The following is a 15,154-nucleotide window of genomic DNA, read 5'->3' as shown; positions in this document are numbered from 1 at the left end:
CTGCCCCATCACAACCCCCTCCTAAGTTCTAATAAAGCCCCAGCAGAGAACTCTCAAAAAAATTGTTGCCGCCTTTGCACCGATAATAGCTGAGTCCATATGCCCGTTATTGCGAGGAAATCACGAAAGACATGAAAAATTGTTTACACCCCTCCTTTATACACTTGGCAAACACTAGGCCACCATACGCCATACACACGAATAAAACCTTTTTATACTCTGTTGAGATAACCCATTCTCCGTAAACAAAGTATAGGCAGAACTATAGTGAATCTCCCATCCGGGGACTCTCTCCACGACAATCGATCCCTCACCCCTGTCCAATTATCCAAAACAATGACTGTCACATAAGATACTATTTGAGGAAGATCCCAGCCAATACAATCTCTCCATAACTTCGGAACTGTCAACTGCTCAGACCCAGTGGAAAGTCCACCGATAACCGTATCCAACAAAGGCTCATTCAATGATCACCAATGATCCAACTCAAATCTCTATAGACCACCTCCCGCAAGCCAATACCAATGCTTCGCCAGGTAGAAGACCAATTGCTCTTCACCAATACCAATGCTTCGCCAGGTAGAAGACCAATTGCTCTTCACCAATACCAATGCTTCGCCAGTTAGAAGACCAATATCCCCTCGAAGCAAAGATCCAACCCCCTCTGCATTACTACATGTGCTCATATTAACGAAACAGCCCCCAGATTTCCCACACACTCGTTCAAGACTCTCATTCTCTTTCCATTGACAAAGAGCTCAATTTCTTCTTTCGTTGGGCAAAACACAAACCCTTTACCAGGCTTAGCAATTTTATGTTGTTTGGGCATCTTGAGATTAACATCGACCCTTTTACCATTACACTCCTTTTACCTCTACGCCCATCAACCGGCCCATTATGCTTCACCATAGGCCTAAACCCAATGACAGCCTTTTTTTTCGCTTCACTCTTCTCCTGCGATATTGCCATTCCAAGATATTTGTTTTTCTTATTTGTCTCCCTCCAAACCACTTATGCGCTAATTTCCTTATCCGCAAAATCCTCAATCAACCTTCCAAAACTGTTTGTACTCAAAATATTCTTCGAATCATTCACCTGCCGTAGATCCTGGAGATTTCTTCCCATCTCTGTATTCATCCCTTCCACCACGGTTCTCCCATTTGGTATACTCGATCCGGATTTCCTACCTCTATGCCTCACAGGAACAAACCCATCATCGGACTAAGCTATCCCATTTATACTCGGTAGATCTGTCACTCTTGGCGGTGTTGGAACCACAGCTCTTTCATTTCCCTCTTTCGTGCACAAATAAACTAAATTTCCATACATATCACAATTGGCACAAATGTTGGTCAAACCCTCATAAGATACCACATATCTTTCCCCGTTAATCATTATCCACATCGGAGGTCAAAATATATGTATATGTATATATAACAATTATGTTTTATAATCTATTAGAATTCATTTTTCTGGTATGAAAATAATAAAAATAGTTTGAGTTCAAGATAAGACCAAATTTTAGTGAAATATAAGAATTTTCTAATATTGCAACATTAAATTATTAAAATATCATTGCATGATTTACATATATCAGATTTAACAACACCATATCTTAACACATAATTTAGAATCAACTATAAAATAATAGTAGATTAAGTTTGAAACTTTCTTTTATGAAAATTAATTTATTGCATAGGAAGGGTTTATACAATGTGTAATTAACCAAAACGTTAGGATGGGTCATTCAATGCACTACTCCACTTTTTTTTGTATGATATGTTCTTCTTTGAGCGTATTCATTTTGTATGCTTCTTCGTGCGAGTACTTCACATATCTCAACAAAATTAACTCATTTGTGAAAACAACAGATAAATCATTTATACCTAGTGATACTATAATGGTAACACTCCCTACCAGAAGGCCATAAAATATAAGGAAATTGTGAGAGATGTTGTTTCTACCTATGAATCACGACATGACATGTAAATATTGCATCTAAGTAATTTACATTAAGAGAAGCTGAGAATTACCAAGTTTCTTAAACATTAAATATTAATGGGCCTTACGTTCTACCCAACAAGAATGGGTCTAGGAGATAACATTCATTATCGTCTATTTGAATTCTCAAAAACATGTAACATTTTATTTTCCGTCTTAGAATTCTCAACCCACAAACTCTTTATTTCACTCACTATTTGTTCACAAAAATTTGGATGCTCCTTCACTGACTCAATAACATTAAATGTGGTCGTACATATAAAACCATCTATTGTTTGATCATGTCTTGCATGCTTTCACATGATAGTTGTGATACATTACGAAAGCTATTATGTCACACCCATGACTAGCAACATTATATCTGATTCGCTATAGTTCGTCACTTGTCAATTAACAACTTGAATGACCTCCATCAAACCACTCAACACTTGGTCACCAGACCTTATTAGATATTTCCTCATATAATTTCATTCATGCATAATCAAGGAGGTGTGAGTTGGAGAGATATAGATACGATCTCTGTAAATTACAGAAAATATATATACATATACCATTAAAAAAACACTAAGATATTATGTCTGAGATTTGGTTGTCTACTTTCTATTAAAAATATAGTAATGTACAACCAAATTATTGCAAAGTATCATCTTCACAAAAACATAACCCTTAAAATCATTTTATGCTCACTAAAGGAGAATCAAGCCAATGCTCACCTCTTCACCTAAGAAACTAAGTTGATATATGGTGTTTTAGCGTTTTTAGTGATTCATTTAGTATTCGTTTTGAATAGTTTGTCAGATTTTTGTTTCTTTTTTGTCGTTTCTTGTGTCTTATACAAGTTTTATGAAGATATGTTGGAGTTTGAAAGTTTTGGGGCTTGTTTGTGTCATAAACGGAGGTTAGAAGAATAAACATGAAGTTAGTGTTTCAAGAAAATGCTAGACTGATCAGTCCACCCATCATACTGATCTTTACGTCTCCACGACGTAGCAAGTATCACAAGACAAAATGTGTCAGAAAAAATCATTCCAACTATTCCAACTCCTAGACCGATCGGTCCATTCTCTCGATGCTGACAAAACACCTGAAAAATGTGTCAAAGCGATAGGTTACTTTCGTGATAGACCTAATCGAGTTTCTTTAACTGGTTTTGTTTTCTATTTTCCTTAATGGGTATAAAAACTCCAATAACCTAAGAGACGAATTACATTTTATTTTTCTGGGTTTTTAAAGCACTTGAGACCTTTTGCAAACCACTTATTGGGACAGATTCATCTTTTTAGACAATTTAGAGAAGATTTGTAAACCATTTTTCTCTTATTCCAATAGTCTAATTACATCTTCATCATTTATCTGTGTTGTTTCATGCAATATGTGTGAGTAATGTCTTAGTTGGTCCTTATGGATCGAGCTCGGATTTCCTAGAAAATCATTTGCGCTACTATCACATCATCAAATTTTTTTAGTTTTATAATGGTCAATTCGCTCCTCTTTGTTTAGATAATCCATTAACAATTGTGTTCTATGCTCGAGCAAAGAGTTTTTCACAAATCTTCTTTTTGAATAGATTGCCTATAAGCATTGGCACATCTATCACATCATCAAATCTTCTTAGTTTCCCTAATGGTAAGTTCACCCCTCTTTGTTAACATAAACCCATCAACAATTGTCTTCAATGGTAAACACTAATAACATGGTTCAACCCTCTCGAAAATGCAAACATTCTAACTAAACTATATATTGAAAATAAAATTCAATCATAAAATTTAATTTTAAATAGAACTTTGATTAGTTGTCAAATTCAAAAGAAAATATGATATTAAAAGTATACACGGGGCCTGAAGATGCAATAAGTTTCATTCTAATCATACCCAAAGTTTTAGATAATGTGTCAAAATCACAAGTTAAGATAAATATCTTCAAGTCATTTGTAAGAGTGGGATTGAGAGTTGCCTATCTCACTATATTTCTCATATTTGGTTGTTTGCCGGTTTGTCGATTCTTCTAATGCATTATATTTATGATGTGTAAAAACTTTCATAGCTGAAAAGCATCATCGGACATTGCCAATATGTGAAACAATAATCACTTTGTATCATCGAAATTCGCTACAATAAATGTCTCACACATCGACTATGTCCGATGATGCCTAGCTTAGTTGTAATCGTTTGATTTTGAGTTGAATAAATTGTTTGACAAAAAAAAATTATAGCTTATGTCTTTGATTAATTCTAAATTTATATCAATGAGAAATTGTAATCATTAAAAAGTATTAGATATTTTAACAAAAATTAGAGTCCAATGGATTAATAATTCTTTATCAAAAGAGTTGAAGTAATGTATTTAGTAGTTTATGTTTTTGGTAAAAAATATCATGGAATCAAATCATATCAGTCGCTATTCAGTTACAACATCTAAAATTTTCTACCTGGTATTGTTATTTGGCTTTTAGGTTGTTTTTCATGTGGAATTTTAAAAATGTCCTTCTATTGAATAGAAATATTAATATTTTAAGATAATATGAAAGTTTTTAAGTATTCTTAAATTTCTATTAAAATATATTATACAATTTTTCCAACCACTTTAAATTAGAATGATTGACTCAAATGAGTAAATTTTGAGGAACGTTATTTACATATAAACTCAACAGCAGTTCGATACATACTTTACATGCTAAAAAAATATTATACCTTAAAATCTAGTGGTTTGCAATATATTTTAACCGTTTCTAAAAACAAATATCTATTTCCAAATACTTCAAGATAAGTAAGCAATTATAACTTTATGATTGACTATCATAATTTCAATTTTTTTTCCTACTACACATATTAAATTAATATTATATATATGAAATAAAATTTTATATATGATAAATTAAAATAGAATAATTAAATTGATAGTCATTTTCAAATACACACTTTAGTTACTTAACTTTTTAGACAAGAAAATGATGATAAAAAGTGAAAATATAAATTAAATGTAGGGAATGACAATTGAATACTATAAAACAAATTTGCTAACATAAATTTATTACCTTAATTTCTTAGTCAATATTTTAGAGTTGAATTTTGTGGGACCAGAGAAAATGTGGACCCTTGTTCAATAGAAACCATTAGATTAACACAAAGAAAATAATCATACAGCTAAATGAAATAATACTGCTTACATGTTCAACACGTGTCATAATTATGCCCGAGAAATTTCTGCAACAATACAAACTACCTTATAACGACTTCATGATTATTACATGACAAATTTTAGAGACGATATTACCCTTGGACTACCAAATTGTCTTTACAAAAATAACTTTTTTATTCAAACAAGTTATAAAAAGTTATTTGCCAGCTCATCACCCTTCACAGTTGTTATTATTTATAAGGCTTAGTATTCTACTCTTACCATTGCTTCACCCTGTTTTTCCTCTTCCTTAATTTTGTTTATAAATTAATTTACTCATCATCTTTCATTTGCAGTCAAGTTAAATTGCTCTCGCTGAAGTCTTTGTGTTCTTTAAACCAAAAAAAAAAATGTCTTTATGTTCTTCACCAACTCATTTCTTATTTCAGATCTAAGATTTTATACTTCACTCAACTTTTTTTTTGTTTAGTTAATCCATCTTCTAATCTTTCTTTATATTTAGTTTTGATCTATGGAGTTCGAGTCAGTGATCAAAATGCATTATCCGTATCTCGCAGCCGTTATCTACGACGATAACCTCACTATAAAAGATGAATTTTCTTGTGTACACAATATGCATCAAAAACCTATCCAGATTAATCTCGATAGTTCACATCTTCCATCGATGGTAAACTCTATCCCTTATCTTTGTCACAAGAATTTCACATCAAAAAATTCAAGCTCAACTTCTGATCACTTGATTCAAAATCTAAATATTGTTCCCTATCACTTTGATATGCAGCCTCACACACATGAAATGCCCTCAAATGAAACCATTAGGGGCATAACTCCTTCTCCATGCACTGAAACTTTCGAGACATATTTTCATGGCACATCCAACAACCAAGGTTTTTTCAGCATGGCCTACACCACCTCGCAAACTGTTGAATCCAACGTTTCACATGTCACACATGAGAGTACTATGTGGGAAAATGATCAAAACCAAGGATTCATCTTTGGGACCGAGTCCACCTTCAATCTGGCCTTGGTTGAGTCTAATCAATTCAATATGCCGAAACCAAACTTGAGCGCAAACGAAGACACCATCATATCTCGGGGTCAAAATAATCAAGTAATGATCAAGACTGAGCAGGTCAAGAAGAAGAACAAGAGATTTCAGATGAGGAGAATTTGTAAACCCGCAAAAAAAGCTAGCATCATCAAAGGACAATGGTCTCCAGAAGAAGACAAGTAAAAACAACATCTAAACTTTTTTAGAATCCTCAATAAATAATTTACCTAATATGATATGATTTTTTTCCTAATAAAAATATTTTCTGATGATTTCTGCCTATATTTAGGTTATTGGTGAAATTAGTGGAAAGTCATGGAACTAAAAAATGGTCTCAGATTGCAAAGATGCTTCAAGGACGAGTTGGAAAACAGTGCAGAGAGAGGTGGCATAACCATCTTCGTCCCGATATCAAGGTCTCTTAATTTCTTACCTTCTTCTTATTTTTATATGCATATGTGTATGGTCGTCTTTGTGTGTAACATTTAGAGAAGCATACATATACATATATCATGATACATACATCAACTTGATGTGTTCATCACTCAAATTGACATCAAGCATCAGATGATCATGCATACATAAGCAAATATAGTTATGTGTTTATTTTTTAATAATTACATACAATATGATACATCACGGTGTGGTGATACATGCATATGCACATATAAACAAATATTCATCTTAATAAATTGTTATAAATTAAATAATTGCATAGAATATGTATATGTTAGTTATTTTATGATGAAATGTTCAAAGATCGTAAAGTTTTGTAAAACATATTATGCTATACGCTATACAATCACAATTTTTTTTTTCACAGTAATTAAAAAAAAAAAAAGAAAAAAAGCAAAGTATCATCTTCGATATGTTCAGATTCATACATGATACATTGAGAATCTTCAAAGGGAATTAAACAAACTTTTTTAACACTTGTCAACATGTATATGGTTTTAATTCATGCATGACTACTTTAAAATTTTGTTTGTATATACATATATGTCTATGACAATTAATTTAAGGTATTTTGTCTTCTTCTTGCGCACAAAACTTTTCAATTGGTGAGACAATTAAACTAAAGTCATTTTCACTCAGATTCTCTCATAACAATGTAACAACCTAATTAAAAAAATATACTTTGATTTAATACCATATGTGTCATTTTATAAGCATATTTTATGTTTTATATTACAGAAAGATGGTTGGACTGAAGAAGAAGATATTATTCTGATTGAAGCCCACAAGAAGATTGGGAACAAATGGGCTGAGATTGCTAGAAAACTCCCTGGACGCACTGAAAACACGATCAAGAACCACTGGAACGCGACAAAACGTCGACAACACTCGAGGAGGGCTAAAGGAAAAGACGAAATCTCCCTTCAACTTGGCAGCAACACTCTTCAGAACTACATAAGGTCTGTTACCTACAAAGATGATACCCTCACCCTCATGACTCCAAACTCGAATGTTGGTCCAAAGAACATGAGAGATAAAGGCAAGAGTGTAATGGCCGCAGTCAAGGAGTATGAAGAGGATGAGTGTAAGTATATTGTTGATGGTGTGAAGAACATGGATTTAGACGATAAAAGGAAGATGACATCATTGACGGCTGTGTCTTCGACTTGTGCATCTACTTCTGGTTCTGCGTCTGGTTCTGGAAGTGGTGTAACCATGGAGCTCGATGAGCCAATGACTGATAGTTGGATGGTGATGCATGGGTGTGATGAAGTTATGATGAATGAGATTGCTTTGCTGGAGATGATTGCTCATGGCCGTCTTTAGACCGAACTATAAAATAAGTCAAACTTGCTTATATCTTATCCGTCTGTATGTTTATGCTTATATGAACTGAAACTTATGCTTTATTATTAAACAATTAGACATGTAATATATAATCGTGGTTTTATTAAAGTTCTCTTTTCTCTAATCGGATTTATATATTTTTCTAAAAACCTTTCCTTCTAACAAGGAATCTACACATTATCATATTTTTCATCATACTTAATGGGTGTGTTTGTGTTCTTGAGTATGTAGTTTTTATTTCATACCATTTGGTTTTTTAGAATAAATTTGAATTTGTAATTCTTACTTGTTAACTTTCGTTTTTTTCATTCAAAATATATATAAATAACTATTTGGTATCTATACTCATTAATGATATTTTGACCAAAATCATAGAAAATTGAAATCCCAATCGAAAAATAAAGTATTACTCCCCCCCCCCCCCCCCCCCCAAAAAAAAAAATCTTAAGTAACCAAATACAATAAATCTTTTAATATTTTTTTTTGCCATTCCTCCAAAAAAAAAAACTTATTTTAGACTTTACCATAAATAGTAAAAAGAATATGATGAGCTGGTAGATATCTTTCCTTTAAGAAATGTTTGTCATGTTTATGCCTATGTAAAGTATAATACACACGAATCGACGCCGTTTCAAATGTCCCACCTACACACGACTCAAAACGACGCCGTTTCAAATGTCCCACCTGTCATTGTCTCCCACTCTGTGTTCTTCGATTTCTCCATTTTAGTGGGCCTCTAACACCGCCACTGGATAATTCTGGAGATTTTTACGATATCTCTCATACGCTATCAAAGTTGCAATTTGACTTCTCCATCACACACATACAATTCACGTTACTTCTCAAGAACAAGAACAAGAAGAAACCTAACATTACGTAAGTATTAAGTATTCAAGCTACTACTTAATCCTAATATTAACATCTCTCTATATGTGAATTGTTAATCAATTAAGTTACTTTAATTCATCTGCAGAGACGGGTCTGATCTGGTTTCTCAAGTCCGGTACTGATCCAATTGAGATTCGGATCTGAAGATCCGAATTATTCAGACGGATCAACTGTAGAAAGGAAAAAAAAATGAATCTTGAGAATGTTTTGGGATTGACCAGTTTTGAGTACTGGTTTAACTGGAGAGTGTTACTTTGTGCGATATGGGTAATAACTCCAATGATTGTTTCTTTATTCGTCTTATGGAAGTACGAAGATAGTTCAGTACAAACTCAACCACCACAAGATGGTCATGATGGTGATGTTCTGTGCATTGATGATGTTTGGAGACCTTGTTTTAAGCGAATCCATCCGGGTTGGTTACTGGGTTTCCGGGTTCTCGGGTTTTGCTTTCTTCTTGTTAACAACATTGTCCGTCTTGTTAACCGTGGATGGCGTATTTACTACTATTACACTCAGTAAGTTCTGTAAAAATCTCTCCTTTATTATGTGTAAAGTGAAGAACTTTTAAGGCTTTGAGAATGATTCTGATTGAGATTTATGAGATGTGTTTGGTGTTTTTGATTGGTAGGTGGACATTCACGTTGATAGCAATCTACTTTGGGGTATGTTTTGATCTCGATGTTGTGTATATATGTATATGGTTTATAGTCAAATTTAGTGATGATGAAATGTGTTTGTTCTGTAGATGGGATCAGTGCTTTCAGTTTATGGATGTTTTCAATACAAGAAGCAACGTAACATGGTTGATCAAGTAGGAAATGATGCAGAGAACGGGTTTCGTTCTCCCCTTATCAATGGGGACAAATTGGTTTCGTTCGAGAAGAGTAAAACTTCTGATTCAAAGGCACTAAACTCATTTGTCCATCTCTTTCAGATTATATATCAGGTAGACTCAAATCTTTGGATATGTATAATTTGTAACTTTCAGATTTCTGATAATAGCTTTAGTAGTATATTTTGTGATCACTGAGGTACGTACTACTTTGTGCGCTTTGGTTGTTGAAAAACAGATGGGTGCTGGAGCATCTGTGCTTACTGACAGTATATATTGGACCGTGATTTTCCCGTTTCTGTCGTTACAGGACTATGAGATGAGTTTCGTAAGTTTTCACATCTCATAAAGAATTCTCCTTACCGTATAATAGTTGAAGGCTTGAAGCCTTTGCACGGCTCTACGCACTTTCTATGTTGCATATGTTCTTTACTCTATCTCAATTTTTCTAGTGCAAAATTTGTGTGTTTCAGATGACTGTGAATTTGCACACGAGCAACCTCGTTTTGCTACTTATTGACACATCTCTTAACCGTCTGGTAACACACTTCTTTCTTCTGCACATATGATGTTACAACAAGTTCTGTTTTTTCATGAATGTATCAACCTGAGGTTTTTTTTTTGGTGTTTCTTTGCAGAAATTTCCCTTGTTCAGGTTCGCTTACTTCATCTTGTGGACAGGATGTTTCGTTCTTTTCCAATGGATTCTCCATGTTTTTATCTCAGTAGGGTAAGAACTAAGAACTCTTCTTCATCCTCTTTCTCTGTCATTTTTTTATACCTTACAGTCAGTTCTTGATTTATCTTACACTTCTATTCCTCGACTGACTTAGGTGGCCATATCCATTTCTCAACTTGTCATTAGACATGGCTCCAGTATGGTAAGCTTTCAAAACATTTACATACTAGATCAGTCAGGATTGGTACTGAGAAGAAGAATGAAATTATTTTGCCTGCATTGTTTCGCCGATCCTTAACAGTTTTTTATTAATGCATGCACCTGCAGGTATTTGTTGGTAGCACTACTGCATATTCCTTCTTATGGCGTCTATGCGATAATCGTCAAAATAAAAAATAGACTCGTTACCTGAAGTGACTTCAAATCCAAGAGCTTTTGCCTCGTAAGAGTCAATTCTCGCTTCATTTCGATGGTTACAAGTTACAACAATGAAAGAAAGAAAGAAAGAAACAGAAATTTTTTACCCCATATGTCTAAAAACTTCAGAACAGATCAATGTAATCACCACAGTTTTTAGTACATTTCCAATCGTCTTGTCGATAAATAAAATATACTTTATCGCCAATTCTGTTAGCAATCGTAATGGCTGGGATATTCTGCTTCAACCAGAGGTCATCAAATGTTTCCTTTGTTGTGTGCCAGACCAAGCTTGTACTAGTGTCCTTTTTGATTTGAATCATTTTGCCTAATCCTGTCTGATCAAACACTACCTCTTTCGAACAGTTTTCCGCGAATCCTCACCGTTTTATCACGGTACATTTTGGTTACGAGTCTTCAAACGCAGTTTCACCTTCTCGTCGGTATCATCAAACCGTTGCGTGACTCTACCAACAATCTTTTCAGTCACCGGAGGAGAATCTCTTAAGGTACTTCAAGAATGAACAAATCAGGCTCGAACCCGAATCTTATAATAGTATATACTTTCAAATAGTTCGTTAACAAAAAAGCTAAGATATAGTATGTGACAAAGTTACTAGAGAAGAAAAGTCAACAAAAGTCAAAAAATAAAAGATAACAAAAATGAGGCTATCGGCCCAACCCTAAACCAAAAAGACCTTGACGCCGTTTCTTTTCTTTATTCTCTCTCTCTCTCTCTCTCTCTCTCTCTCTCAAGCACTGTCTCCTTTCAACTTCACTGAGTAGAACCAACAACATGGCCATGGCAACGAGGACTCTGGGCTTTGTTTTGCCTACTAGCTTATCTTCCCAGCCTTCCTTCGACCGTCGCGGCCGTGGATTTAGGGTTTCGATCATCCGATGCTCCGCTTCTCCACTCACTTTGTCAACATCTGGTAAATTTTTTTTTTTGCTTTTGGGAATGTTATTGTATAGACCCTAGTCGATTTCTTTAATAAAGGATAAAGTTTCGATTTTTTCTTCGTTTGAGGGGGGAATGATGATGTGAAAAAGTCTTGATTTTTAGGTGTTGCGGAGAAACCTTGGACTTCGTACAATGCTAGGCTTGTGTTAGAAGACGGTTCAATCTGGCCTGCTAAGACCTTTGGTGCTCCAGGAACTCGAATTGCAGAATTGGTGTTTAACACTTCCTTGACTGGGTAAAGTTTTGTTCTTTCATTACATGATTTGTGTATCAGAGATTGTTAATTTGAGAGCTTACTGAATCTTCCGTTTTGTTTTGTCATTTGGAAGGTATCAAGAAATTCTAACTGATCCTAGTTACGCTGGGCAATTTGTGCTAATGACAAACCCACAAATTGGTAACACTGGTGTTAATCCCGGTGAGTAGCAAGTTTTGGAAAATTCTTATACACTGTTAAAGCTTATGTTCATTATGTTTCTTATCACATTTGTAATGGTTGTTGTTCTAGATGATGAAGAATCTGGACAATGCTTTCTTACTGGTTTGGTGATAAGAAATCTAAGCATCAGGTTAGTGTTTTATTCGATTGCACGGGAACAAGCATGTTTCTTTGGGGTGTGTCTTCATTAAAAGTCCCTTACTTTCGAATTGTAAATTTTTCAGTACCTCAAACTGGAGATGCACGAAAACACTTGCTGACTATCTAACCGAAAGGAACATCATGGGAGTTTGTAAGTTCCTTGTGTTCACTATACTATGTAGATCTTTTACATGTTATAAAATTGGATGTCTGATTACTCTATTTGGGGATGTTTTCGTAAACACTGTTAGATGATCTTGACACTCGAGCAATCACCCGTCGGTTGAGAGAAGATGGTAGTCTTATCGGGGTGTTGAGCACAGAAGAGTCCAAAACAGATGATGAACTTCTGCAAATGTCTCGTTCATGGGATATCGTAGGTCAGAATTCTTGTACCGTTTCCTTTTTCTTTTGTTGCATTATATTATAATATAACCCTTGGAATATTGAACTCCTTTGGTCTGCTTGTTTTGAATTCTTGTAGGTATTGATCTAATAAGTGATGTTTCATGTAAATCTCCTTATGAATGGGTTGACAAAACAAACCCTGAATGGGATTTCAACACGAATTCACGCGATGGGAAATCCTACAAAGTGAGTATTGTTACTTCTCTTACTTCTTCTCTTATCAATGCTCTGAACCATCTCCTCACTCTCTTTTTCTTCTCTTGAATTCAAAGGTTATCGCTTACGATTTTGGAATCAAGCAAAACATCCTAAGACGTCTATCATCTTACGGATGTCAAATCACTGTTGTTCCCTCGACATGGCCAGCTTCAGAAGCGCTGAAAATGAATCCAGATGGGATTCTGTTCAGCAACGGTCCTGGAGACCCTTCTGCTGTGCCATATGCTGTTGAGACAGTTAAAGAGCTTCTCGGTAAAGTCCCTGTTTACGGAATCTGTATGGGTCATCAGTTGCTTGGCCAAGCTTTGGGTGGTAAGACCTTCAAGATGAAGTTTGGTCATCATGGAGGAAACCACCCAGTTCGTAACAACAGAACTGGCCAGGTCGAGATCAGTGCTCAGGTATATTTCCTTTCGTCTTATTCTTTTCAGCTCAAGTTTGGAACTTTTGTGCTTGGAAAACATGGTTTCAAGTTTGACAGAATCTGAATCTGGTTGTGATATCATTCATTGTCTTTGTCTGTAATTTTTGTCAGAACCACAACTATGCTGTTGATCCAGCTTCACTTCCCGGAGGAGTGGAAGTGACACATGTCAATCTGAATGATGGAAGCTGTGCAGGTCTATCTTTCCCGGCAATGAATGTCATGTCTCTCCAGTACCACCCTGAAGCCTCCCCTGGACCTCACGACTCTGATAACGGTAACTGTCCTTTCTATTTCATACACCGAGTCTGAACTCGGTCAAAGACACTTATGCTTCAGTTGTACTGAAAAACCAGAAGATTAATATGACTTTTGTATGTTTGTTTTGTTTTGTCCTGTGAATGCAGCATTTAGAGAGTTCATAGAGCTGATGAAGAGATCGAAACAGAGCTCCTGATCAATGGGAGAAGTAATCTTTGTTTTGTACTATTTACTGTTTGAATCATCGCACTTAAATTTATAAAATCTACTGTTTTGTTAGTGACAATGGAGTGGTATTATTGTTTTCGCTGTGACATGTATTAAGTGCCCATCACACACATCTATTGAATAATTAAGAATTTGAAATTTTTATAACAAAAAGAGAAATGTAAGGTATATATTTTGATTGGTGATCCTTTTATGTAATAAAAATAGTAAAATGATATTGTGGTTTTGTATGTTTTAAGTTCTAAATGGATTCATTTTTCATCAATGAAATACCTAAATCTGATAAACTAATGAAATACCTAAATCTAATAAACTAGTGAAACAACTAAAGCTATGCAACATATTTAGAGTGAAGATGGGTTTAAGAGATACAAGAAATGTTTCAGTTGAAGAAATGCTTGCAACATTTTTGATTATTGTTGGTCAAAATGCGAGGTATATCAATGCTGAAGCTATATTCGAAAGGTCAAGATTCTCAATAAGCAAGAGTTTTAAAACAACTATGAAGACGTTAAACGCACTTGCTCCAAGCTACATGGCAAAACCCGGGCTTGCAGTACCCACAAAAATAAAAGACAGTACACGATTTTATCCTTATTTTAAGGTATGCAATTTCTTGTTCTCTTTTTTTTTTTTTTTTTTTTTTTTTTTTTTAAATAACTCTCAAAATTTTAATATTTTGTTTTCATTTATTTAAGGATTGTGTGGGAGCTATTGATGGAACACATATCCCTGCAATGATAGCTGGAAAAGAAACAGCTCCTTATCGTAACCGAAAAGGACAATTATCGCAAAATGTTTTAGCTGCATGTAATTTTGATTTAGAATTCATATATGTTCTTAGCGGATGGGAAGGTTCAGCTCATGACTCAAAAGTTTTACATGATGCTTTAACAAGAAGCACTAACAAGTTAAAAGTTCCTGAAGGTATGTTATTTACATTATGATTTTAAAAACAAGACTTTGTTATTTATTTCATATTTATCTCACTTATATTTGTGTGCTTTATAAAATTTCAGGAAAGTTTTATTTAGTTGATTGTGGATTCGCTAATCGTCGTAATTTTTTAGCTCCATTCGAAGTACTCGGTATCATCTCCAAGACTTTAGAGGGCAAGGAAAAGATCCCGTAAATCAAAATGAGTTGTTCAACCATCGTCATTCGAGTTTGCGAAATGTAGTAGAGAGGATTTGCGGCATCTTCAAATCAAGATTTCTTATCTTCAAATATGCACCACCCTTTCCATATAAAATACAAG

The 15,154-nt window shown here is 34.5% G+C and overlaps 3 protein-coding genes across 4 annotated transcripts; all 3 read left to right on the top strand.

Moving 5' to 3' along the window:
* Positions 1-5,359: 5,359 nt before the first annotated feature.
* On the top strand, positions 5,360-8,117 carry LOC104710620 (transcription factor MYB118-like). Of its 2 annotated transcripts, XM_010427253.3 has the most exons (4): positions 5,360-5,806; positions 5,921-6,369; positions 6,480-6,606; positions 7,385-8,117. In XM_010427253.3, exons 1-4 carry the CDS (start codon positions 5,651-5,653, stop codon positions 7,970-7,972), a joined length of 1,320 nt encoding a protein of 439 aa, XP_010425555.1. In that variant the 5' UTR covers positions 5,360-5,650; the 3' UTR covers positions 7,973-8,117. The 2 variants fall into 2 exon arrangements, with proteins under 2 accessions (XP_010425555.1, XP_087319792.1); XM_087463666.1 differs by having other exon boundaries at positions 5,512-6,369.
* Positions 8,118-8,635: 518 nt separating this feature from the next.
* LOC104710619 (uncharacterized) lies at positions 8,636-11,020 on the top strand. Its single transcript, XM_010427252.2, has 9 exons — positions 8,636-8,869; positions 8,967-9,399; positions 9,513-9,546; positions 9,630-9,830; positions 9,955-10,044; positions 10,190-10,255; positions 10,355-10,446; positions 10,550-10,597; positions 10,723-11,020. The coding sequence occupies exons 2-9, from the start codon at positions 9,071-9,073 to the stop codon at positions 10,805-10,807; spliced, it is 945 nt and encodes a 314-aa protein (XP_010425554.1). The 5' UTR covers positions 8,636-8,869; positions 8,967-9,070; the 3' UTR covers positions 10,808-11,020.
* A 276-nt stretch (positions 11,021-11,296) lies between these two features.
* Positions 11,297-14,049, top strand: LOC104710617 (carbamoyl phosphate synthase small chain, chloroplastic). Its single transcript, XM_010427251.3, has 10 exons — positions 11,297-11,747; positions 11,879-12,011; positions 12,106-12,194; positions 12,285-12,345; positions 12,440-12,507; positions 12,608-12,736; positions 12,841-12,950; positions 13,037-13,384; positions 13,519-13,684; positions 13,815-14,049. Exons 1-10 carry the CDS (start codon positions 11,609-11,611, stop codon positions 13,862-13,864), a joined length of 1,293 nt encoding a protein of 430 aa, XP_010425553.1. The 5' UTR covers positions 11,297-11,608; the 3' UTR covers positions 13,865-14,049.
* The last annotated feature ends 1,105 nt before the right edge of the window (positions 14,050-15,154 follow it).

Source organism: Camelina sativa, chromosome 9 (genome assembly GCF_030686135.1).
Source record: "Camelina sativa cultivar CO46 ecotype springtype chromosome 9, ASM3068613v1".
NCBI lineage: Eukaryota > Viridiplantae > Streptophyta > Magnoliopsida > Brassicales > Brassicaceae > Camelina > Camelina sativa.
This window is presented reverse-complemented; position numbering and strand designations above follow the sequence as displayed.